Genomic DNA, 23,189 nt, shown 5'->3' with positions numbered 1-23,189 from the left:
CCGGTGGCAGGGGCACAGTTTCTTCTGCAGGCTCAGCTTCTTCTGCAGGTGTCCCCAGCACCCATGACATCCATCTTGCAAGCCCTGCAGAACTTTGACAAATCCCACAGGGCTCAAATCTCCAAGGGGAGCTCATTCCACCAAGTAGGGGCCCAGACCGAAAAGGCCCTGGCCCTTGTTGAAATCAATCAGGTGTCCTTAGGCCCAGGGACTGCAAGAAAATGTTGTGAGGCAGACCTCAGCACCCGGGGTGGGGTGGGGGTCATATGGGGAGAGGCGGTTCCATAGATCCATGCAAATGTCAGCTGTGGAATTTGCACAGGTAAGTTAACACTCATTGGGTGGTACGTGTAATGTTGAGAATTACTGATTTACTATTCCAATGTGAAAATTTATATAAACATCTTTAGCAAGTTGTACCCTTAAGTGGAGAAGTTAGGTAATATTAGATTCTGGAGTGGATGGCTTTGTTTTTCCTCCTTTAGATGGTAATGTGAGGCTAGTACCTGCTTTTGGGCTTAGATGACGCTGGTATTCACATCATTCAGGAATAAACATTGAGGTTGGGTACAGACAGGCAGCTCTGTGCATGTGGGAGGCATTTCAAATTGCACTGCCCCAAAATGGAGTGGACAAATCCCGTTCACACACTCCCGCGTGAGGTGTCTGTATATCATGTGGTGGGGGACTTTGGCACAGTTGTTGTGTGCCACCCCTTAGTGCAGTTTGAGTTTCTTTTTTTTCCCCTTTATATTTTAGTGGCCATTCACTAATGTGCTTATGTGCTCATGCACTTGTACACTCATGCGGTCCGTGGCAGTGATTTTTTTTTTTAAACAGAATACCAGTGAGCACCTAGAGTGGATTGGCAGATTCACACCGCCAATCTGCCTAGCTTGCACAACCGCAGTCAAGAAGAAGAAAAAGACTGCAGATTTATACCCCGCCCTTCTCTCTGACTCAGAGACTCAGAGCAGTTTACAGTCTCCTATATCTTCTCCCCACCCCCCCACAACAGACACCCTGTGAGGTGGGTGGGGCTGAGAGGGCTCCCACAGCAGCTGCCCTTTCAAGGACAACTCCTGCAATAGCTATGGCTAACCCAAGGCCATTCCGGCAGCTGCAAGTGGAGGAGTGGAGAATCAAAACTGCAAGTGGAGGAGTGGGGAATCAAATGCCAGGAAACCTGGGGAGTGGGGTGCAGCAGAAGATTTTGTGACCACTTCACTACTGGTAGCTATTTGATCCTTCTCAGAGATGTTAGAGCATGGAGTGAGTGGGAGAGTGGAATGGGCGGCAGTTGTGCCTGTCTGACCTTGACTTTTTAATCTGCCTCAGGGACGTGCCTGTGTCAACTCAAACTGGCTGTCTGAATCCAGCCTGAAAGTAGGCACTGAGAGTCCTTTCTTTAAGTTGTATGAAAGGTTTAAAAGTTTCAGTTACTATGATAAGTAGACATGGATAGCTGGAACTGGCATCTAACACTGACAGAGTGTGGGAGTGCATCCATTTTTGACTAGCCCTTTTTTAAAAACTAGAGAAGGCTGAAAGGGGGAAACAACAAAGGAGCAGGTGGTGGTAGTAACCCCAGAACAGACTCTTTGCCCAGAGCACCATGCAGAGAAGCCATTGCTTTCCAGAGTGATTGACTCATGGGTTAGCCTCTCATTGTGGGACTTATTTGCCTTCTGGAACCCAAGCATAAACCCAGTCAGGATCCTGTCGGCCATCACTCAGTTCGCTGGAATTCTAACAAGTCAGCTCACATACCTGTCTACAAGAAATAGAATTGCCAAGTCCCCTGCGTTCTCCATGGTATGATATGGTACCTATTGTACCATATGGTACCTTTTGTACCACAGAGTTTTCCCTCCCAAATGGCTAGATCATCTGAGAAAACCATAAGAGTTTTCCCAGAAACGCCTAGAGTGGCCGTCGCACGCCATCGTCAGCACGATGACATCACTTCTGGGTGATGTCATCACGCTGATGAAATCCAGGGAGGTTCCCCCCTTCAGCCCAATGTGGGCCGGTGGGTTGAGAACCTCCCCGGCGGTGGAGCCCCCGCCCAGACCAAGGGCTTAGCAAATCTAGCAAGAAACCAGGCTTTTCTTTCAAGAAATAGTGATCTAGAAGGAAGCTGACCCCTAGCAGCTACGCAAAGCCAACATTTCACAAAGAAAAAAAAGGATATTTATTTACAACATTCAGATCTTCTTTTGTAGCACAAACTCCTTTGCATATTAGGCCACACACCCCTGATATAACTAAGAGCTTAAAGGGTTGTTATTACAGGGCCTACTGTAAACTCTTGGAGGATTGGCTACATCAGGGGTGTGTGGCCTAATATGCAAAGGAGTTTCTGATACAAAAAAAAGCCCTGACAACATTTATATCCTGCTTTTTCTGTCCAGTCAAGGCCACCAAGGGAGCAAACAGCATAATTAAAATATATCATAAAATCTGTTAGAAAAAACAGAACTAAAATACATATGTAAAACAAGGCATCAAATTAAACCACAAGGCAGAAAGGAGGGATCAATGAGAGGATGCCAGATGAAACAAAATAGTCTTCTCCTTCTGTCAGAAGACAGTGACAGAAGGGGACAGGCAAATATATCTGAGAAGGGGTTCCATCTGCTGCAAATAATCTTGATTTTTAGCCACAGCAAAATCAAGTAACGGTGCTGGAAACATGTCTTCCTCTGACTTTGGGCAAGTTAATGAGAGTTAATGAGATTCATAAATGACAAGCTCATCCTAAGAAACAGCACAATTTGTCACACCTTACTGAATGGAGTGAAAATGTGAATGGTCAAATAACATGAGAACGGGCTCTCTTGTTATGATCCCCCTCCACATGGTTTTTGTTCTGCCACACATCAGTTTTTAGTGATTGGTTCATTTGAGTGGAACAAGGGTAAGGGCCATTTCCATTGTGGCCCATCCTGATGGAATACTTTGTCTGAAGACTTGTCTGTGTTCCACAGGGCATATGAGACAGAATTATGCTGCCAAGCATTCCACTAATGTATTTTGGTGATTATCAGTGCTGTTGGTTTTGAGACCAAAAGCATTAGTTTGCTTTGTGCTGAGTTTTTAATTAGATTTTATTGAAATTATGGTTTTATTCTTGTTACTATGTTGTTAGCCACCCTAGACCCCATTCTAAGGAAGGGGTAGGATAAAATTCTAATAAAATATAATAAAATAAAATAAATTGTCAGACAGGGATCCTTTCATTGTCAAAGTTGTACCTACCAAGCTTCTATCTATGCCTGTTCATCCCAATTTTTATGCACAGCCCTGCAAAACTAGATTGATTTAACCTCAGGAATGGGATAATGACTGTACTGACAGGTGACCACTTTGAACATATATAGCATTATGCAACAGTGAGACATTTCCTTAGACTGTCAAAACAAAAGCTGAGATGAAATCGCCTGTGCGTATTTTGTTGAAATATCTAAGGAATTCCCCTACACTGAAGTCAGAAAATGGCCCATTTAGTTCCATTTAGTACATAGTAAATTTAGTACATATGGCCTCTGACTACTTTGTCTTGCCATCTGGTCACAGCTAATTTATGGTGAAACCCTATGGTTTTCAAAGTAAGAGATATTTAGAGGTGGCTTGCCATTGCCTGCCTCTGCATTCTCTGGTGGTCTTCTATCCAAATGCTAATCAGGTCCCATCCTGTTTAAGATCTGACAAGATTGGACTAGTCTGGGCTTTCCATAAAGGTGTTTAGATGGAGAGAGTGAGAATCTAAGATTCATACATGCAAAGCAGACACTGCTACTCAGATACCTTTGGGTCATGATCCTAAGCTTTCACTGTTTGCTTCCATTTCCACAGCCTGACCTAGATGTGTTACAGGACTGTCAAAATGTAACAGTGACATTAAAATAATTGTGCTGAATAGGCTTATTTCTGTATCACTGATCAGCTCTGTTAGGATTGTTGGAAGATAGATTTCTGCACTAAACAGCTGTGGTGTTTGTTGAACCCCTAAGTAATAAGGAATTGTGCTTCTTATGTGTTTTCACATGCACAGCCCTTTAAATTTTAAGCTGTGTTAAAGGTTGTTGTAACTTGAGAAGAGAGAACCTGCATGAGATCCTTAAATAGTTTTTTTTTTTAAATTAAAGTAATAGCTACTCTACTGAGCAATCAAATTAAATGCTCAAATTGAATGATTCTAAATGAAATTGTATCACACCATTTCCTTTATCAAAATTTCATCAGGTTTTACTAATATTTGTTATGATCTGGGATATGAGAATACATTGAAGGATTTATTTGTGATTTTTTTTTCCTTTCACCTGAACAGAACGTCCCATTAATTTCATATTTTGCTTCTCAGTTAATTGATTTCTTACTTATGTTCCTTAACAATTTAACCTACATTATTCAGCATGCTCATTATGTGCACTATTTTGACCAATTGCGTATTTATGACCCTAAGTAACCCTCCAGATTGGACAAAGAATGTAGAGTAAGTTGGATTTTATTCTTAAATTGCATGTTTTGCTGCATTATATAGGATGAATTACATTAGAGCTGATACAAGCTTTGTTATGTGTGTAGTACAGACTGTGGCTCAGTCCCATGTGCCCCTCTGTGCATGAGCACATGATTGCACGCACCCAGTGCAGTTTTCTGTCTTTCTTCCAATACCAGCTCTGCTCTGCCAGATAACAATCTGCATTTGGAAGCAGGGGAGTCACAATACTAATAGCTAAGTCACACAATGACTTGAACGGGATTGATAAAAAGGAGTGGTCAACACAGGTAATTTTAGACTCTGGACTTCATGGTTTTAGGGGGAAGCTTCTACTTTAATGTTAGCTGTTCTGGAAACTATGGATTCGAGAATGCACTGTGGGAAGGAAGTAGAAGAACAAAGATGGGAGCAAGGCAGGCAGAGCTCAACCATTTGTAACTGCAACATGGATTTGCGGTTCCCTCTTCCTAAGCCTGTGTGGCTGGATCCCTGGACTTTTTGCCCCAGAGTTTGGCACCACTAGACAAATGAGTTAATCATTCTATGTGCTGTTACCTTATTGAGCTTCACATCACAAGAAATGGCTAGGAAGCTTTTGGAAAGGATCAGACAAATACCCATTGTGGGGGGGATGGTATTTTTTGGAGTCACATTTCAGAAAAAGGTTGGAACCAGGATGCTGAAGTGGATGGACCTTCCACCACCATTTCAAATGATGCTGGCTGTATGAGAGATATAGCAGCTCAACATATGCCACCGGTGTAATATGAGAAGTCTGTAGCCTGTGCAATACATTCATACTGCAGCTCTCCCTCACATGAAATTTGCCTCAGTTTGCTATGGGGACAAATAACAACATGGATTCCTCCCAAGGCTGCTAAGAAGGAGAATAGGTTCAAAATTCCAAGGCCCAAGTTGCATTGTGGGCCCTGAAATCCAGGCAAGGTGCCACTGGAGGACTGTAGCAGTATATCTGTTTTGACCAGCATCTTGTTTGTGTGCTTCTAAATATTGGGAGTCCAGAAGGTCTTTAGCTTGGGGCCTGTAATGGCTCTTAGCAGACTTTGCTTGATACCTCAGCAGCCTTGAAAATACTGCAGAAATTCCCATGACACTAATAGGGGTCAATGTTCAGATCCAACAAGAGAGTGAGTTGGATCCACCAATGTGTTTCCATCAGTGGAATAAATTCTGCCTACGAAGGACAGCTTTCTTGCTCCCCCTCCTTCCACAGCATCCCCAGATTTCTCCAGCTGCAGCAGGAAGAAGGAAACAAGAAAGTCATAGTCCATGGGCGAAATTAGTTCTCTTCACAGAAACTCTTCAGCGGATGTAACCCATCTGATGTTTTTGTTGATAGATCAAGATGGGCAGATGTGTTAGTCTGTTTATAGCAGTAAAAAAAGAGCAACAATCTAGTAGCACCTTAAAGGCTAACAAAATTTGTGGCAGGATATGAGCTTTCATGAATCACTGCTCACTTCTTCAGTTGCATGTATCTGAAGAAGTGAGATGTTACTCAGGAAAGCTCATGCCCAGCCACAAATTTTGTTAGTCTTTAAGGTGCTACTGGACTCTTGCTCTTTTCTACTAATGTTATTGTATTCATATATTCATGTTTCTAAACTCTGAGAAGTTTAAGTCATTTTAATGGAATGAATAATTTGGCTATTTTCCTAGGTATACGTTCACAGGAATATATACATTTGAGTCACTTATAAAAATATTTGCAAGGGGCTTTTGTATAGATGGTTTTACCTTTCTCCGAGATCCCTGGAACTGGCTTGATTTCACTGTCATTACGTTTGCGTAAGTTTTCCATTCCTTTCTCTCTCCTCCCAGTTTTTTTTTTTTAAGTAAGTGGCGTCCAAAGATATGAAGTTTTGAACAAAATTAAAATTTATTTGATTCATATTAATACATCAAGGGTTTGTAGCATTTAGATTCTTCAAAAATTAACATTAATTGGTATGTGTCAAACAAAATAATAACCTTTCTTATTCTGTGTTAATACCTAAATCACTATTAAACATTAAAATATTTGATTTATTGAATATAACGTAAGTAATAGTTATATTACTGTTACTGTTTCCTAACTAATGTCTGTATAGCGCACACACACAAATAAACTATACAAAAATTATTTAGAAATTAGTAACAGTATTATAACTACTACTTATATCTATATAGTATAGGTATTATTTATACAATTGTTACTTTTTTAACTATAACTAAATAATATAACTATCTATCCATAGTTTATATATTAACTATTACATAACAGTAAGGCTATAGCATTAAGGTCATCTATCTGTATTAGCTTATTTTTCTTGTCAATGAACATTGCCTGTGTTCTGGCTTGCCCCCAAGTAGTCTGGAAAGTACAGTGAATATGAGTCTCTTGTGCCATTGTGCTAGTACTGGTAACTATACTGGCAAAATAAATCAGAGCTGTCTCTCAGGAAGTCCCTTGTGAGAAATATCTTAATGTTTCTCATCCTGAGCTACCAGCTGTTCATTGTTGCCTGCCCATATTGTTTGTTTCTTTTTATATTCATTTATATGTTGTAGTAAAGTATATATTACAGTTGTAGTAAATTCATACATATTACAGTTATTGTAAAGTAGTGGACTGCATGGTATGGTAGTTACTGACAAAGGTGCTAGTTTCAGGTCCTGCACTTCCCCACTCCTACCAGAAGAGGAGCTGACTTCTTGTTCTTTTCATATTAGTTAAGCTACTAAAACAGAAAGTTAAACTTCGACAGTAAACTCAGTATGGTTCATTTGTTCCCCTGGCGACTTTTAAGTTTAAATGATCACCTTTGAAAGATCTTAATGGCAAGGTAAATTGCAGTGAAAGGTAAATACTGGATTATTGCTGTTTTGATTCCCTCCCCCACACAAATTACCCCAACGGTTTTGATGAAAGACCCCAAATAATCAGCTTAAGCTCTACCTCAATTCTGAATAACTGTGATTTAATTCTACAGGTATATAACAGAATTTGTAAACCTAGGCAATGTTTCAGCTCTTCGAACTTTCAGAGTATTGAGAGCTTTGAAAACTATTTCTGTAATTCCAGGTAAGAAGTAAGTGGTGTAAGGTGTTAGGTCCCTTGTACCTCCCAACTGTTCCTTTTTATCCTGTCATTGTGTTTGTGTGTGAACTCCCCTATTACAGATATGTGACAGAGTTTGTGGACCTGGGCAATGTCTCAGCGTTGAGAACATTCAGAGTTCTCCGGGCATTGAAAACAATATCAGTCATCCCAGGTGAGAGCTAGGTTAAACACAGAGGCTGACTTAGACTCCATGGAAATTTAAATCATTTTTTACCACCATAAGCCTTGTTGCTTGCTCATTCATTTTTGTTTTTTAACAAAGAGGAAGAAAAAGCTGGAATCATGCTTCGATAGAAACCAATGTTGTGAACCTTTGTTTTTGCCATTTGCTTGTTTCCTTTTGAGATCAGCCTTTGCGTTTAACAAACCGTTGCATGAGAACTTGCAGAATACGGCCCGTGTGAGCTGCATCATATAATGTCACGCTTTTGGGTCTGAGCTGTGACAAAAGCAACTTCATAACTGCGAAGATATTTCTTCCCATGTGTGTTTCTTACCTCCAAAATATAAAAAACTGCATTTCTGCTCAATAGCTTCAGTGTAAGCTAATATTTGAATAATTGCTGTACTGAACCAAATGAAATACCTGAATTCCTATTAAATGTCAAGCAGTAAGATGAAAAACAGCATGGGACATTGCATGGGAAACTTATTCTCTTTCATCACTCCACATTTCTTAGCATTAAGCTTTCAATATCTTATTTACTCCTTTATCAATGTGTTATTCAAAGTGCTATAAAAGTGATACTGGAAGAATTTCAAGTTAAGAGGAGCCAGCGATTTTTAAAAAAGGAATTAATACTTCAGCCCTTAAACTTACTTCACATCTTTTGGTGATTGCGACAGCATTTTCTTATACAAAAAATGTTTAAGGCTTAGTGCGTGGGAAAGATTTATTTCTTGCTCGAAAAACTGCTTAGCACTAAAGCAAGCATTGCTATTTCAAAAAACTGCTTAGCACTAAAGCAAGCATTGTTATTTTTAACGTAGGAATTTTCATTCATGATTTCAATGCACATAAACCTCCAGTTACCTCCATCTTTACAAGTTGCATCTTCACAAGAGATACTACACCCGTTGAAAAACGTTGGCTCGCAAAACACTGGCGTCGTTTCTTTGGCCATTTTGCATGACATGTTGAACATTAATTGGGATACGATGTGTTTATTAAAATGTTTGCTTTTCATGGTAATAACAATCCCCTTCTGCTTGCAGGCCTGAAGACCATTGTGGGAGCTCTCATTCAGTCTGTTAAGAAGCTCTCGGACGTAATGATCCTGACTGTGTTTTGTCTGAGTGTATTTGCTCTCATAGGGCTCCAGCTGTTCATGGGCAACTTGAGGCATAAATGCTTGTACTGGAATCCAGACAATTCTACTTCAAATGATACTTACCTATTTAATAGCACAATGGGAGAAAATGATACATTTAATGGTACGGTATTTGACTGGGATGCATACTTACAGAATGATGGTAAGAATGTGATTGTATTTTTGCTTGCCATTTCCATAACTGAAAAACAATATGGGTAATTCAAAAAAGCCTATCCCGAGGTTTATTGAAAATATTTAATTTCAAAAACAAGTTTAGATGGCGCTAAAGATGGGGCTTCCGGGTAAACTTACCACTTTGGACTCTATTTCCAAGATTCCACTTGCAGAAGACAACATGCCTTTTGCAAGTGGCCCCGCACAAATGGAGTTCCAAGTGGCGAGTTCCAGGCAAATGGAGTCCCAAGCAGGGAGTTCTGGGTCACTGCATGAGACTGCGTTCATGTGGTGCCACATGACTGAACTCACAGAAGATGAACTCCAGGTGGTGTCCAAGATTATACCATTATTGGGACTCGGGAATTTTGGGAGCTGATATTTTTTTTGTTCAGTACACCCAAACCCAAAAAATACCTGGGGGTTGCACACCCCTAGTTTAGACTTACATGGATACCATAACTCTGCAGGGGGCGGGGTCTATTAAAATGATCCATCCCTAGAACCAGATGGATCCAAATTACTTTCTGAAGTCTCATGGGTATTTTTCTGTTAAAATGGTTAGCGCTCCTGCCAATACCTCTGGAAGACTCAGGATGATTCTTATAAGACACATTTCAAATGAATCAGCTTTCTTCCTGTCAGCTTTCTGCATTGTCCAACTTTCACACCCACACATAGTAACGGGGAATACTATGGCATGAATTAACTTGATCTTGGTTGCTGGTGACACATCCTTAATATGTAAGAATCTTTTCCAGCTCTATTATGGCTGCCCTTCCCAGTCTCAACCTCCTTCTGATTTCTTGGTTGCAATCTCTCTTTTGGTTGATGATGGAGCCAAGGAATAGAAACTCTTGAACTATTTAAGTTTCTTCATTATCAGCTGTAAAGTTGTGTAATTCCCCAATGTGTGATACTTTTGTCTTCTTTATTTATTTTGTTCAATTTATATCCCACCCTCCCCGCGAAAGCAGCTTACATGTTCATATAAATACATGGAGTATGAAATTACATTAAGACATAAAAACAGTTGTAATGCTGCTTTTGGCAGTAGTCATTTCTTTACTGTTTTCTGCCAGTAATGTGCTGTCATCTGCATATTTCAAATTGCTAGTGTTTCTTCCATCAGTTTTCACTCCCCCGTCATCTAAATCTAATCCAGTTTTCCTTATTATATGTTCTGTGTATAGACTGAAGAGACAGGGTGATAAAATACACCCTTGTCTGACACCTTTGCTAATTGGAAACCATTCTGTTCATATTGTCCTAACAGGAGCCTCTTGTTTGGAGTACAGGTTGACATCAAAACAAACAGATGCTGTCACACATACATTCCTTTTAAAACCAACAATAGCTTTTGACATGGTCAAAAGTTTTGCTATAATCTATGAAACATATATTGATTTTCTTCTGAAATTCTCTCTTATGCTCTAGTAACCAGTGTAAATTTGCAATATAATCTCTAGTGCCTCTTCCTTCTCTGAATCCAACTTGAACATCTGGCATTTCTTGTTCCATATATGGTAACAATCTTTGTTGTAGGAGTTTGAGTGTCACTTTATTTGCATGACAAATTAATGTGATGATCTAATAGTTGCTGCAGTCTTTGATGTCTTGTTTTTCAGAACTGGGATGTAAACTGGGCATCTCCAGTCTGTGGACGAGGGGTATGCAAATTCCCCCCGTTTTTTCAATTCCAGTATATAGAACTGGAAAAAATTCCAGTTTTCAAAAAAAAATATTCCAAGATTCCAGATCCCGATACCAGTGCAGATTTTCTGGAAATCCCAATTTTGGAGGGGGCCAATAGACCCAAGAAGGAAAAAACTGGGGGGGGGGGGGATTGCACATTAGAAGCTGTGTCCACAGGGAGCAGTTTGCAAAGCTGAGGCAGAGAGGAATTCTCAGCTCCCGCCATCCTGGCCAATCCTCGGCTGACTTCTCTGGTAGCTCAGTTTAAACAAAGCTGTAAGAAGATCCAGCCCCAGCCGCAGCCAAGGCACCACAGAGCTCTCTGCTCCCGCCACCCCAGCTGATCCACTTTTGCAGGTGATTTAAACTGACCTGCAAGAGGAGCAAACCCCAGACAAGGCTGACCCTGGGCTGACTTCTCTTGCAGCCTGGTTTAAACTAGACTGCAGGAGAAGCCAGCCAGCCCCAAGCCAAGCCAGCATCGGCTGTTTTCTGCAGCATCTTTGAAGTTTAAAGTGATTGCAGAAACTGAGAGGTGGGGTTATCCATTCCTGCCTCTTGCTTGTTTTGGATCTACCGGTAGTTCTCAAATATATGCAGGATTTTCTCAGGACTTTCCCGAGAAAACCTGGATACATTTGGGATACTGAAATATACAAAAATATTTTATTGGTATTTTTCAGGTATATTTTCGGCTCGGGTAGATCCAAATGTATACCCCTACATTGGAGCATTGTTTTGTTTTCCATATTTGTTGGCACAATCTCGTTAAGATTTTGATGGACTCTGTTTGATATGCCACAGCTGGGACTTACCTTGTGGCTGCCTTTCCGGGTTCCAGGCTGCGGAGATCAACAGGCAGCCATGCAGTCTACATCAGGCTTTGTGGGCCAGTGCAGGGGTGGGGTCAGCCCCTGTTAGCAGGGCTTGCATTAGGTGAGGTGGGGCTGTAATCAATCCCAGGGGCTTTGCCTGCCCATTTCTCCCCGGTATAGGAGCGCTGCCACCTGGATCTTGTCCCTGATTTATACAGCTTTCTCACCCACCTTCCCTGTGCTTTTGGTTGTTATGGGACTTGTTACTGTCTGCTTTTTACTCTTTATTGTTTCAGCTTTGGGTGGTTTGGGCATTGGGATAGTCCCGTTGGCTGGGGAGGCAGTGCCTGTGTGCCTGTATCCTGTGTTTGATGACTCCCTGGAGGGGGCTGGAGTCAGTTCAGTGGCATGCCCAGTTTGGGGGCTGTCAGTGGGGCTGTCACCGCCAGGTGGCAAGGAGTCACACAGTGGCCAGCACTCACATTACTCCTGTAGTTTTGCCACTCCTTGGTTGCACCCCCAGCAGACAGGCTGGAGTGTTCAATTTATTGGGTGGCAGGTAGGTCTCCCAATTCAGGATCCATCCTCTGTGCTGCACCAATGTCCCTGTGTTGTATTCAGTAAAAGCAGTGGCCTTTTATTTCTCCAAATCACTTGTGATCTGGTTGTATCATTCCTCACCTCAATGCCACTGAATCCAGAACCCATCTACTCCTGGTGATTTGTTTCTCCCAGTTGCTCTCAGTGCAGCTTTCACTTCACTTTCTAAAGCAGTAGGTTCTCCTTCAAAGGATTCTTCTTGGAAGAAATCGGTCATCCATTTATCTCTTTTGCATAGCTTTCATGTGTTCTGCTCCCACCTTTTTTATTTTGTCCTGTTCAGTTAATGTATTTCCATGTTGCTCTTTCAGCATGCATAATTATGATTTAAATTTCTCTTAGATTTCCTGGATCTTGTTCTTTTTTTTTTTTTTTGTAGTTCTCTTCTATTTCTTTACACTGGTTATTATAATAGTTCTCTTTGTCTCTATATCTAAGGGTTCTTTTAAAAAAAACCTGATTGTATTAATCCATAATTTAGCTCAGATTTCCTACCAGAGGCTTGTATTCTTTTTTCCCAACAGAAACAGAGTTAATAAAGTTATCATATTACCTATTATCTACATGTTGATGGTGTGAAATAATGAATGATTTGTGCTGGTAGGAATGGATTTGGTCAAGTAATATCATAATTCTGAATTATTTCCTTATTATTTTCTTCTAATGTTTTCAAATCAATCTTTCTATACAGATAATTTTTACTTTTTGGAAGGACAAAATGATGCTTTGCTTTGTGGAAATAGTTCAGATGCAGGGTAAGAACACCATTTAAGCTTTTATTTTAAAAACTGCTTTTACGTTTTTGTATGTTATGCTTCATGGTCAGCATAACTTACTGTACAATCCTAAACAAAATTACACTGTTCTAAATCCATGGATTCTGTTCGGGATTTTGTTGTTAGAGTCACATGATCCACATTAAATTATCAAGTAACCATCATTAATATACTGAAAAAAATGAAGTGCAGATTTCACTAGGTGGCTATGCCCCCCCCCCCCCAAGCAATGTTCTGGTGGTAATTAAAGACAAACAAGGTTTTGTTCCCGAAAAAAAATTTTGTGGACTAAAGCCCAGACCATCTGATGAAGTGGACCATAGTCCAGAAAAAGCTTGTACAAGAATAATGTCTTGCTAGTCTTTTAAGGCACTGCCAATCCCTGGTTTATTGAAGTACGAAGTTGCACCCCAGACATCTTGAGCTGCTGTCCTAAAACTTTCCAGTAGGATATGCTATTACAAAGGCCAAATGCTTTTGTAACAGAATTACAATGATGCTTTAATTTTGGCAACAGAGATGATTATTTGTGTCGACTAGCACTTTATTAGATCAGATAGTTCTGAGGGGAACAGTGACACTCTAATAGCATTAACCCACACACCTAAGGAAATGTACAAACAGACCTGTGATAAGGGTGTGGATTGGATTACAAAGTCACAGTTTACTAGAAGACATGTCTACAGAGGTGGCCATTGGGTAAAACAGAGCACATGAGGACCAAAGGAGAAAAAATGGTTGAACAAAGTGACTGTTTTACAACCTAATATCTGTCTTTATTTCTTTATAGTCAATGTCCAGAAGGTTACATATGCATAAAAGCTGGTAGAAACCCCAACTATGGCTACACAAGCTTTGACAGTTTTAGCTGGGCATTCTTATCTCTCTTTCGATTGATGACTCAGGACTTCTGGGAAAATCTTTATCAACTGGTGAGAGAGAATAACTGAGGTGACAAAATCTTAAATATTCTAGACCCAAAACAAAAAAAAATGACCAAGTAACCAGAGCACATCTATTATATCCCCTAGACCTTGCGAGCGGCTGGCAAAACCTATATGATCTTTTTTGTTCTGGTGATTTTCCTGGGCTCTTTCTATCTGATCAACTTGATCCTGGCTGTTGTTGCCATGGCCTATGATGAACAAAATCAAGCCACCATGGAAGAAGCAGAGCAGAAAGAAGCAGAGTTTCAGCAGATGCTGGAACAACTGAAAAAACAACAGGAAGCAGCGCAGGTGCGTTTCTGTGATTTTAGCATAGACTTATGATAAAGGTATGTATTCAGTTTACAGAGGCCTAATCAAAAGTCTCATATCAACCAGCTGCCCACAAGTTTTGATCATTCCAGGGAGACTTGAATCACTGTATAGTGTGGTGTGGCCATTAGACTGTCAGACTAGGATCTCAATGGCCCAGGTTCAAATCCCCACAGAAGACCTTGGGCCAGTCACATACTCTCAGCTTAATTTACTTCACAGAATGTTGTGAGGGTAAAAGTTTAATGAGAGGAGAATCATTTGACTTGTTTTGGGTTCTCTTTGGGGAGAAATGCGGTGTATAAAAGATGTAAATAACTAAATAAACAATGAGAAATATATTTCATTGGATTTGGCAGAAGATTTCCACTAATAGGTGATTTTTTGCCAATTCATCCTTCTATGGTAGGATTTTTTGCCAGTTCATCCTCTGACTGACTTCACCTGCTGTTGGGGTGGGTGGGGATTGCTTGACCCACAGAAGCAGTATTCGAGGGAACATTTTGGGCTGCGGTGAGACAGAGGATGCAAGAAAGCCCTATTTTGATGGAAATTGCTGCTGTTGATGGAAATTGCTGCTGGCATTTTAAAATTTTCTTTAAAAAAACAAAACCCAACACATACTTTATTATGAAAAATTAATAAATGAATAATTAAGCAAACTGCAGTTATCAAAATTATATCATACCTTTACAAAGTTTGAAATAGTTAAGAGATACGTTGCAACTAATACCATGTGGAAGAGGCGGTATGTATAAATATGAGTTCGTGGTATGTATCACTCAGAGGTGGGATTTTAAAATGTTCTTGATCTAAGATGTTCAACTACACAAAAACTATAAAACCCTTAATGAATCCTGATTGTCCAAGTCAAAAGCCTACAAAAAGTGGTAAAAGATATAGAAATAGAAGTACCCACTCCCCCTTAAATTTAGATAATTTAAGATTTCCACTTAACTAGCCCTGATCTGGGTAGCCCAGCTTAGCCTGATGCCATCATATCTCAGAAGCTAAGCAACATCACCCCAGGTTAGTACTTGGATGAGAGACCCAACAAGAAAACCCAGTCGCAACACAGAGGCTGGCAATGGCAAAATCACCTCAGAACATCTCTAGCCTTGAAAATTCTATGTGGTTGACATAAGTCAGCTGTGGTAACAGTACTTTCCATCACCACCAGCTTCTTGTAAGTAGACAGAAAACAGCATAGAAAGTTTGTATGAGGAAAGAACCTGTATTTTTTTTTTAATTGCATTATCTAAGGACTTAGGGACTTTCTTGTATTTTAGTTGAGAACGCTGTTGATTGTATAAGATTTGTGCAGTAAAACTATCCATGCTGTCTGGCAGGCAGCAGCAGCAGCTGCAACAGCATCAGCAGAGTCAAGAGATCCCAGTGCAGGGGGCGGTGTAGAGGGGCTTTCTGAAAGTTCCTCTGAAGCATCTAAGTTGAGCTCAAAGAGTGCCAAAGAAAGGAGAAACAGAAGGAAGAAAAGAAAACAGAAAGAACAATCTGGAGGAGAAGAAAAGGATGAAGATGAGTTTCATGGCTCTGAATCAGAAGATAGCATCAGGAGAAAAGGTTGCCGATTCTCTATTGAAGGGAATAGGCTAACGCTCGAACGGAAACACTCTTCTCCCCACCAGGTACACTGTTATGTACTTGTAAAGTAGAAACTTGACTTGTGCTTTCATGTTACAGGCACTGGACTATGACTTTATTCAGGGGTGGAATTCTAGCAGGAGTTCTTTTGCATATTAGGCCACACACCCCTGATGTAGCCAATCCTCCAAGAGCTTTCAAAAAAAGAGTCTTGTAAGCTCCTGGAGGATTGGCTACAAAAGGGGTGCGTGGCCTAATATTCAAAGGAGCTCCTGCTAGAATTCCACCCCTGACTATATGAGATAGGCACTGACCTCTTATAGAAGCATGGCTCGTTAATTGCTTTTACCTAGCACTTCAAGAATCAATCTGCTGTCCCCAAATTGCAGCGGAGAGGAGAATTCTAGAGGATTCATTTTGTTATGAGGAAGAAGCACATCACAAATTTCCAGAGAGAGTTGAAAAACATTAGTTCTACAGGAACTTCTAGTATACTTGCCAATATATATCCCCACGAAGAGCGTTGTGCTTGGTGGTTAAGATGCTGCTGGAGGTCTGTAGCTTTAGAGACATCCAGTTGTCCTCCACCAGGGCCAGGCCGTTTTTGGCCCTGGCCTCAACCTGATGGAACTCTCTGCTGAATAACATCCATGCCCTGCGGGACTTAATGCAGTTTCACAAGGCAAATCAGACATGTTGCAGGCAATATAGCCTGAGCCTCCATCCTGCTTCTGGTAACCCACCCCCCCTCCCTCCACACCGGCCAGCTGATTGAGGGTGAGAAACGGGGCCCAGGGGAAGAGGATCTGCCTCCAATAGGGGGTTGGCAAGCCTAGCGAATGAGTTGCATTATTGTTATTCTGTTCATATATCTGCTCATATATTCTGTTTGACCTCTGCTCATATATCGGATTATGGATTTTTTTTATTATTAAATGCAGCATAGGAAACAGAAAGAACTAAATCTGGGGGAAAAAAAGTCAGCCTAAGACTCTACAGTCTGCTATCCCCAATGCTCTGTTTTTGTTGTTAATATCTCTTCTCTCTCTTTTTGTCTTCTTTTCAATTTTCCTGCAGTCTTTGTTGAGCATGCGCGGCTCCCTGTTTTCCCCAAGGCGCAACAGCAGAACGAGCCTTTTCAGCTTCAGAGGTAGAGCAAAGGATATAGGATCAGAGAATGACTTTGCTGATGATGAACACAGCACATTTGAAGATAATGATAGCAGAAGAGATTCCCTTTTTGTGCCGCGCAGACATGGTGAACGGCGCAACAGTAACATTAGTCAGGCCAGTAGGTCATCCAGGATGCTGGCAGTGTTTCCAGTGAATGGGAAGATGCACAGCACTGTGGATTGCAATGGGGTGGTTTCCTTGGTTGGTGGACCATCTGTTCCTACATCGCCTGTTGGACAGCTTCTGCCAGAGGTGATAATAGATAAACCAGCTACTGATGACAATGTAAGGAAGTTTTAAATAGTTCAGGCATGGTGGCCTTTTCTTATTGCACCAGCCAGTGTGTCTACAGAATGGAATCCCTTGGTTGGTCAAGCTGTGAATGCTCCTGCATCTTGTAATATCTTTTTTCTATTACTAACAAAGTCAATTTCTAACATTTGGGGGAAAAAAAAATTATATATACCTAGAGAATGTGCAAAAATGTATTGCTTTGTGTGTTTTTTATATTCCAAAAAAAACCCTTAGTTTTTTTATAATATCTGGCTATTAATTAATTCTGTCTGGCCAGGTCCAATGAAATTTAATCTCATTCCAATACTAAGAGCGGGAGGGGTACCATACAGATTCCAACACTGCTTTGGTTGTTCATAAATTTGATTACATTCTGTCTCGTGGACATCACTCTACAATGAACAAATGTGGCTAGAAGTTCTGGTTCCCCAAACACTGGTAAAATCACTCCAAATTTCACTTTGTATGTATTTAGCATTTTCATGCATCTTTCAACCTGATACTCCATCTTTGGCTGACAAACTGAACACATTTGAGATAACCACATCAATTCACACACATTATCAGTGTCAAATACATGTGCACATATATGCTGTCAAAGACACATACACTCTCTTTCTGTACCTGTATTGAAAAACAGAACCTTCCTATATGCCTTTTTTGGAGAAGCATGACAATGTTAGACTTCTTTTCTTTTCTTTTCTTGCATTAAATTTGAATGAAAAAGCTTGCCATCCCATTTTAAACACAGAAGATGAGCAAGAGACATGCCATCATTATTTGCTCATGGTTCAAGATACTGGGTTGGATCCCACCAGCTTTTTTGCTCAGCCTCACCCAATTCCCCTCCTTATTACAGCCTCCATCTCGCAGGGATTTTGTCTATGATTCTCAGGATAGCTTTTTCGGTGGTCAAAGGGTACTTTCTCCATATGTTTCTAGCAGCGGAAAACCAGGTTGGATCCAACCCATTGTTTATAACCTGGAATTTAGGCTACAATTCTATCTGTGGGAAAAGCTCACAAAGAAATGACTGGGGAGGGGGGGGGGAATCACTACTGACTATTTCAATTCAGTTTCAATTCATTTCTTTTTCCATCAACTTCAAACAGAAGACTAAAATTGTGTCACGGAGCTGAACATACATCTCAGATGAAGTGCATTGTGGGGGAAATCTACGTTTGGTGAAGTTTGGCATGCTTTCCAAGGCTTAGCCCTGCAGACACTTACTTCGAAATAAATCCCATTGAAATCAGATGTACAGGTTGAAAAGTATGGGCAAATGGAATTTTGCAAGGCTAAGAAGAGTAAACAGGGCAATTTAAAAAAAAAAAATTGACACAGTGGTGGAATGTTCCCTGACAGTCACCAGGGAAGTATGAAAATGAGAAAGTTACAGATACGAAGACAGCATGTTTCCTACAAATACTTTTAAAATACCAGGTTAATAATACAATAAAGTAACTAAAATCTGGCATGAGTAACAAAGCATAATTCAAAAGCATGAAGCATGTACACCTTCCAGTTTAGACATTCTTCATATTACGTTAACTATATTCCACTTATATCTGTAGGGTGATCTTATGTTTCACTCTCTTTTCTGCAGGCCACGACCACGGAGACTGAAATGAAAAAGAGAAGATCGAGTTCTTTTCATGTTTCTATGGATTTTTTGGAAGACCCTACTCTAAGGGAAAGAGCAATGAGTATAGCTAGCATAATCACAAACACCATGGAAGGTATATAGAGAGGGGTTACTTTAAAAATAATAAATGCATATGTTAAAAATATTGTATAATGAGGAAGCTCTATGGAATACCAGGAGTAACTGACTCTAAGCCTTCTTAAATACTGATGGGTATGATCTACTTAACATGCATTAACAATGCAATCTTAAACAGAGTTAAACCCTTTCAAGTCATTTAATGGATTCGTAATAGCGTAACTCTCTTTAAGATTGCACTGTGTATTATCTATAGAAAGCTGCTTTACACTGAGTCAAATAGTTGGTCTGCCTAGCTTACCACTGACTACTCCAGGGCACTTTTGAAATTTTGAGATGACATGGTGCCATCCCAAAATGGCTGCTGCAGGAGGGAGAGGCAAACACAATACCTCCCTCATTAATTTGCAAAACAATTGCATGAAAACTACCTTGAATACATAAAGCTGCCATATTCAGAGTCTGGTCACCTGTACTTCTACTCCTGAACACTTCCCTCCCCTCATGCAACAGCTTGGCTCCCTGGACTCTAAGACTAGAAGCTCCCTCTCTAGGTTTGACAGATCCCTACCTTGCACCAGCAGGGGGTGGTAGGGAGCTTTCCAGGAGTGTGGGGGGGCTGACATGATGATTTCACGCATCATGCCAGGGAAGTCATGTAGTGATGCTCTAGCTTTTGGGCAGACTCTATGGTAAAATTTGGCTCAAACCATAAAGTTTTACCCCAAACCCAGAGCATCACCATGCAATGTCCCCGGCATGATGACATCACTTCTGTGTGATGTCATCACATCAGGGACGTCACACAGGGTCATGGCTGTTGGGGGCAGGGCTTTCTCCACTGACCTGCTGGCTGGCAGCAGGCAGGAGCCTGCAAGGTCAGGGGCCCCCCCACTCCTGCCTGGGATCTGTCAACCCTATCCCTCTCTGCTTTGCAAAAGAAGCTTATGGCAATAGTCGGTCATGAAGCGTGAATGGAATGGCACACTGGCTAAGGAAAGCCTGGGTGCTTAACTGTACTCCAGTTGTTGCATCTGCTACTGTATTTCATTTGAATGAGGGCAGCCAGTAATAAGCCCTGCCTTGCAATGACCCACTTTCTGAAAATCTTCAGAGGTACCAGAGGAAGCAGCGGTTGGGAACCCTGGTATACTCTGACAGACAGCAGTTCTCCATGGTCTCAGGCAAAGAAAGGTCTTTCCTAAAGACTGAGATCTTTCTAACAGGAGACACCAAGGGAAGGGGTGCTTTTGAACCTGGGATTATGGAATGCATGCTTCCTCCCCCCCCCACCCCCCTCGAGCTACTGTCCCTCCCTAACAAACATGAATATGGTGATTAGGATCAACTTAACAAATAACCCACAAAAGATATGCAGGAGTTTAGAAAACAAGCTGAAAGCAAATTTTATATAAATTAGAAAATACAAGAATTTTCACTTTCTGATTAAATTGGGAGCAAAAAAGAAGAAACAGCAGCAAAAAACTATGGATTCTTGTCTCATGGGTAAAGTTTTCTTTAGAATCCCTTGACTTGTCTGACACTGTGAAGCAGAAAACTGTAGAACAATTTGATAATTTGAAAATATGCTCCATGTTTTAAAATAGATCTGTGCTGCAGGATATTTCTATAGAATCAAAAAAACAAAACAATAGCTATCTTTCCCATGCCATCAGTATTTGAGGGCAAAGCTCTGGTCAGATCGATTGACTCAAATCTGCTGGCTTCAGCAGGAAGAACATAATTGTGGAAGGCTGTGAGTTGTCTGAGTTACAAAATGATTACCAAGTTGCTAGGCTGCTCTTACTAGTTTTATTCGATCGAAAGAACAGCTATTTGTGCTGCTAAGAGTTCATGACAAATGGAATTGCCCACATTAAACAAAAAAAAAAAAATGGAGAAAACAGATCACATCAAGGATTGACCGATGATATGCCTTCCAGCTGCATGTGAATCCTTATCTCCACATTGATAATTAAGGTAGCCATTTTCAAAAGATAATCAAGCACAACTGTGTACAGTATGCATGCAAAAATTTCAACAGATGGAGTGGTGGCCTTCCCAGTTCATAGGGTTGTCAACTTCCACATGGCACTTTGAGATCTCCTCTTATTACAATGGGTCTCCAGATTACAGAGATATGTTCCCCTGGAGAAAATGGCTGCTTCGGAGGGTAGACTATATGGCTTTATATCCTACCGAGGTCCCTCCCCTCCCCAAACCCAGCCCAGGCTCCACTCCCCAAATTTCCAGGTTTTCCCTAACCCAGAGCTGACAACCCTACCAGTTCACCTTTTTTTGTTTGTTTGTGTGAATATATTATATAAAAGCATTGAACATATGAACATATGAAGCTGCCTTATACTGAATCAGACCTTTGGTCCATCAAAGTCAGTATTGTCTTCTCAGACTGGCAGCGGCTCTCCAGGGTCTCAAGCTGAGGCTTTTCACACCTATTTGCCTGGACCCTTTTTTGGAGATGCCGGGGATTGAACCTGGGACCTTCTGCTTCCCAAGCAGATGCTCTACCACTGAGCCACCGTCCCTCCCCATTCTGTGAGCTATACTTGTGAAGCATAGAATAACAAGATTTGACAACATTGCAATTTAAGGTTTTTGGAGCGTTGCCTTTAAAGCACTAAATGGGCAGGGTCTAGCATTGACTAAAGAGTGCTTCTTCTACATGAGCCTCCACACAGCACATGAGCAGTGTTCCCTCTAAGCTGAGTTAGCATGAGCTAGCTCACAGATTATTAGCCTCCAGCTCACACATTATTGCCTTAGCTCAGGAAGGATGACCCCAGAGCACACTAATTTATGCAGTAGCTCACAAAATAGAATTTTTGCTCACAAGACTCTGCCGCTTAGAGGGAACATTGCACATCAGATCTTACAGGAAAGTGTTGCACTCTGTCTCATCTTTCAAAGAGGTTAATTCCGTGCTTGACGATCTAATAAACTCATTGCAATGTTTTTCATACTCCTAGAAATATTTTCTGATGCCTTCCGATTTGTTTCTTTCATTTCTGTATTTCTGGATTCAGGACTAGATTAGATTAGATTAGATAATTAGATTAGATAATTTTATTTATATCCCGCCCTCCCCGCCGGGGCAGGCTCAGGGCGGCTAACAGTAACATTCCATTATACAAAGACAGAGTTACATTCAACATTAAAAATTCTAATAGGTTTAAAATTAATTAATTTAATAAAAGTGTTAATGCTATTGCTATTTGTACTTTATTATGATGGCGGTCTCATTAGCAATTACTTTCCTCGTCAGCGAAAGCCAGTCGGTAGAGGAAAGTCTTGCAGGCCCTGCGGAATTGTTCAAGGTCCCGCAGGGCCCGCATTTCCTCTGGAAGTTGGTTCCATAAGTTCGGGGCTACATAGGAGAAGGCCCGATTTCGGGTGCATTGCAGCTTCACCTCTCTTGGTCCGGGGGTGGTCAACAAGTTTTTTCCAGCTGACCTCAGTGCTCTCTGGGGCTCATATGGGGAGAGACGGTCCCTAAGGTAGACAGGTCCTTGACCATATAGGGCTTTAAAGGTAATGACCAGCACTTTGTAACGAACCCGGTATATAACTGGTAGCCAGTGCAGCTCGCGCAGTCCAGGCTGTATGTGCTCCCATTTAGGGAGCCCCAACAGTAGCCTGGCTGCTGCGTTCTGCACCACCTGCAGTTTCCGGGTTCGGTACAGAGGCAGCCCCATGTAGAGGGCATTACAGTAATCCAGTCTCGAGGTGACCGTTGCGTGAAGTACCGTTGCCAGATCTTGGCGCTCTAGGAAGGGAGCCAACTGCCTTGCCCGCCTCAGGTGGAAAAAGGCTGACTTGGCAGTGGCTGCAATCTGGGCCTCCATTGATAATGAAGGCTCCAGTAGAACTCCCAGACTCCTAACCCGGTGCGCCGCTTTCAGCGGCGCCCCGTCGAAGACCGGAAGAGGTATTTCCCCTTCCCGGGCGCCCCGACCCAGACAAAGGACTTCTGTCTTCGCTGGATTCAACTTCAGCCTGCTCCTCCTCAACCACATTGCCATATCCTGCAAGGCCCGGTCTAAATTCTCAGGGACGCAGTCAGGCCGGCCGTCCATCAGCAGATAGAGTTGGGTGTCATCTGCATATTGATGGCAC

General features: G+C 41.4%; 1 protein-coding gene across 6 annotated transcripts in view; it reads left to right on the top strand.

The window, feature by feature from the left end:
• LOC132585169 (sodium channel protein type 1 subunit alpha) overlaps window positions 1–23,189 on the top strand; it is a 148,922-nt gene that overhangs the window by 86,936 nt on the left and 38,797 nt on the right. The window contains exons 4-13 of one of the 6 annotated variants that reach the window (XM_060256958.1): window positions 4,411–4,498; window positions 6,188–6,316; window positions 7,691–7,782; window positions 8,847–9,104; window positions 12,920–12,983; window positions 13,795–13,936; window positions 14,036–14,252; window positions 15,620–15,909; window positions 16,943–17,290; window positions 18,939–19,071. In XM_060256958.1, the coding sequence (XP_060112941.1) occupies window positions 4,411–4,498; window positions 6,188–6,316; window positions 7,691–7,782; window positions 8,847–9,104; window positions 12,920–12,983; window positions 13,795–13,936; window positions 14,036–14,252; window positions 15,620–15,909; window positions 16,943–17,290; window positions 18,939–19,071 (1,761 nt within the window). Of the gene's footprint in view, window positions 1–4,410; window positions 4,499–6,187; window positions 6,317–7,500; window positions 7,593–7,690; window positions 7,783–8,846; window positions 9,105–12,919; window positions 12,984–13,794; window positions 13,937–14,035; window positions 14,253–15,619; window positions 15,910–16,942; window positions 18,776–18,938; window positions 19,072–23,189 lie in introns of those variants that run through there. The other 5 variants (XM_060256953.1, XM_060256956.1, XM_060256952.1 and 2 more) reach the window with 5 other exon arrangements.

This window comes from Heteronotia binoei, chromosome 16 (assembly GCF_032191835.1).
Source record: "Heteronotia binoei isolate CCM8104 ecotype False Entrance Well chromosome 16, APGP_CSIRO_Hbin_v1, whole genome shotgun sequence".
In the NCBI taxonomy this organism is placed as follows: domain Eukaryota; kingdom Metazoa; phylum Chordata; class Lepidosauria; order Squamata; family Gekkonidae; genus Heteronotia; species Heteronotia binoei.
The sequence above is the reverse complement of the archived record's forward strand: the minus strand, read 5'-3'. Positions and strand labels throughout refer to the sequence as shown.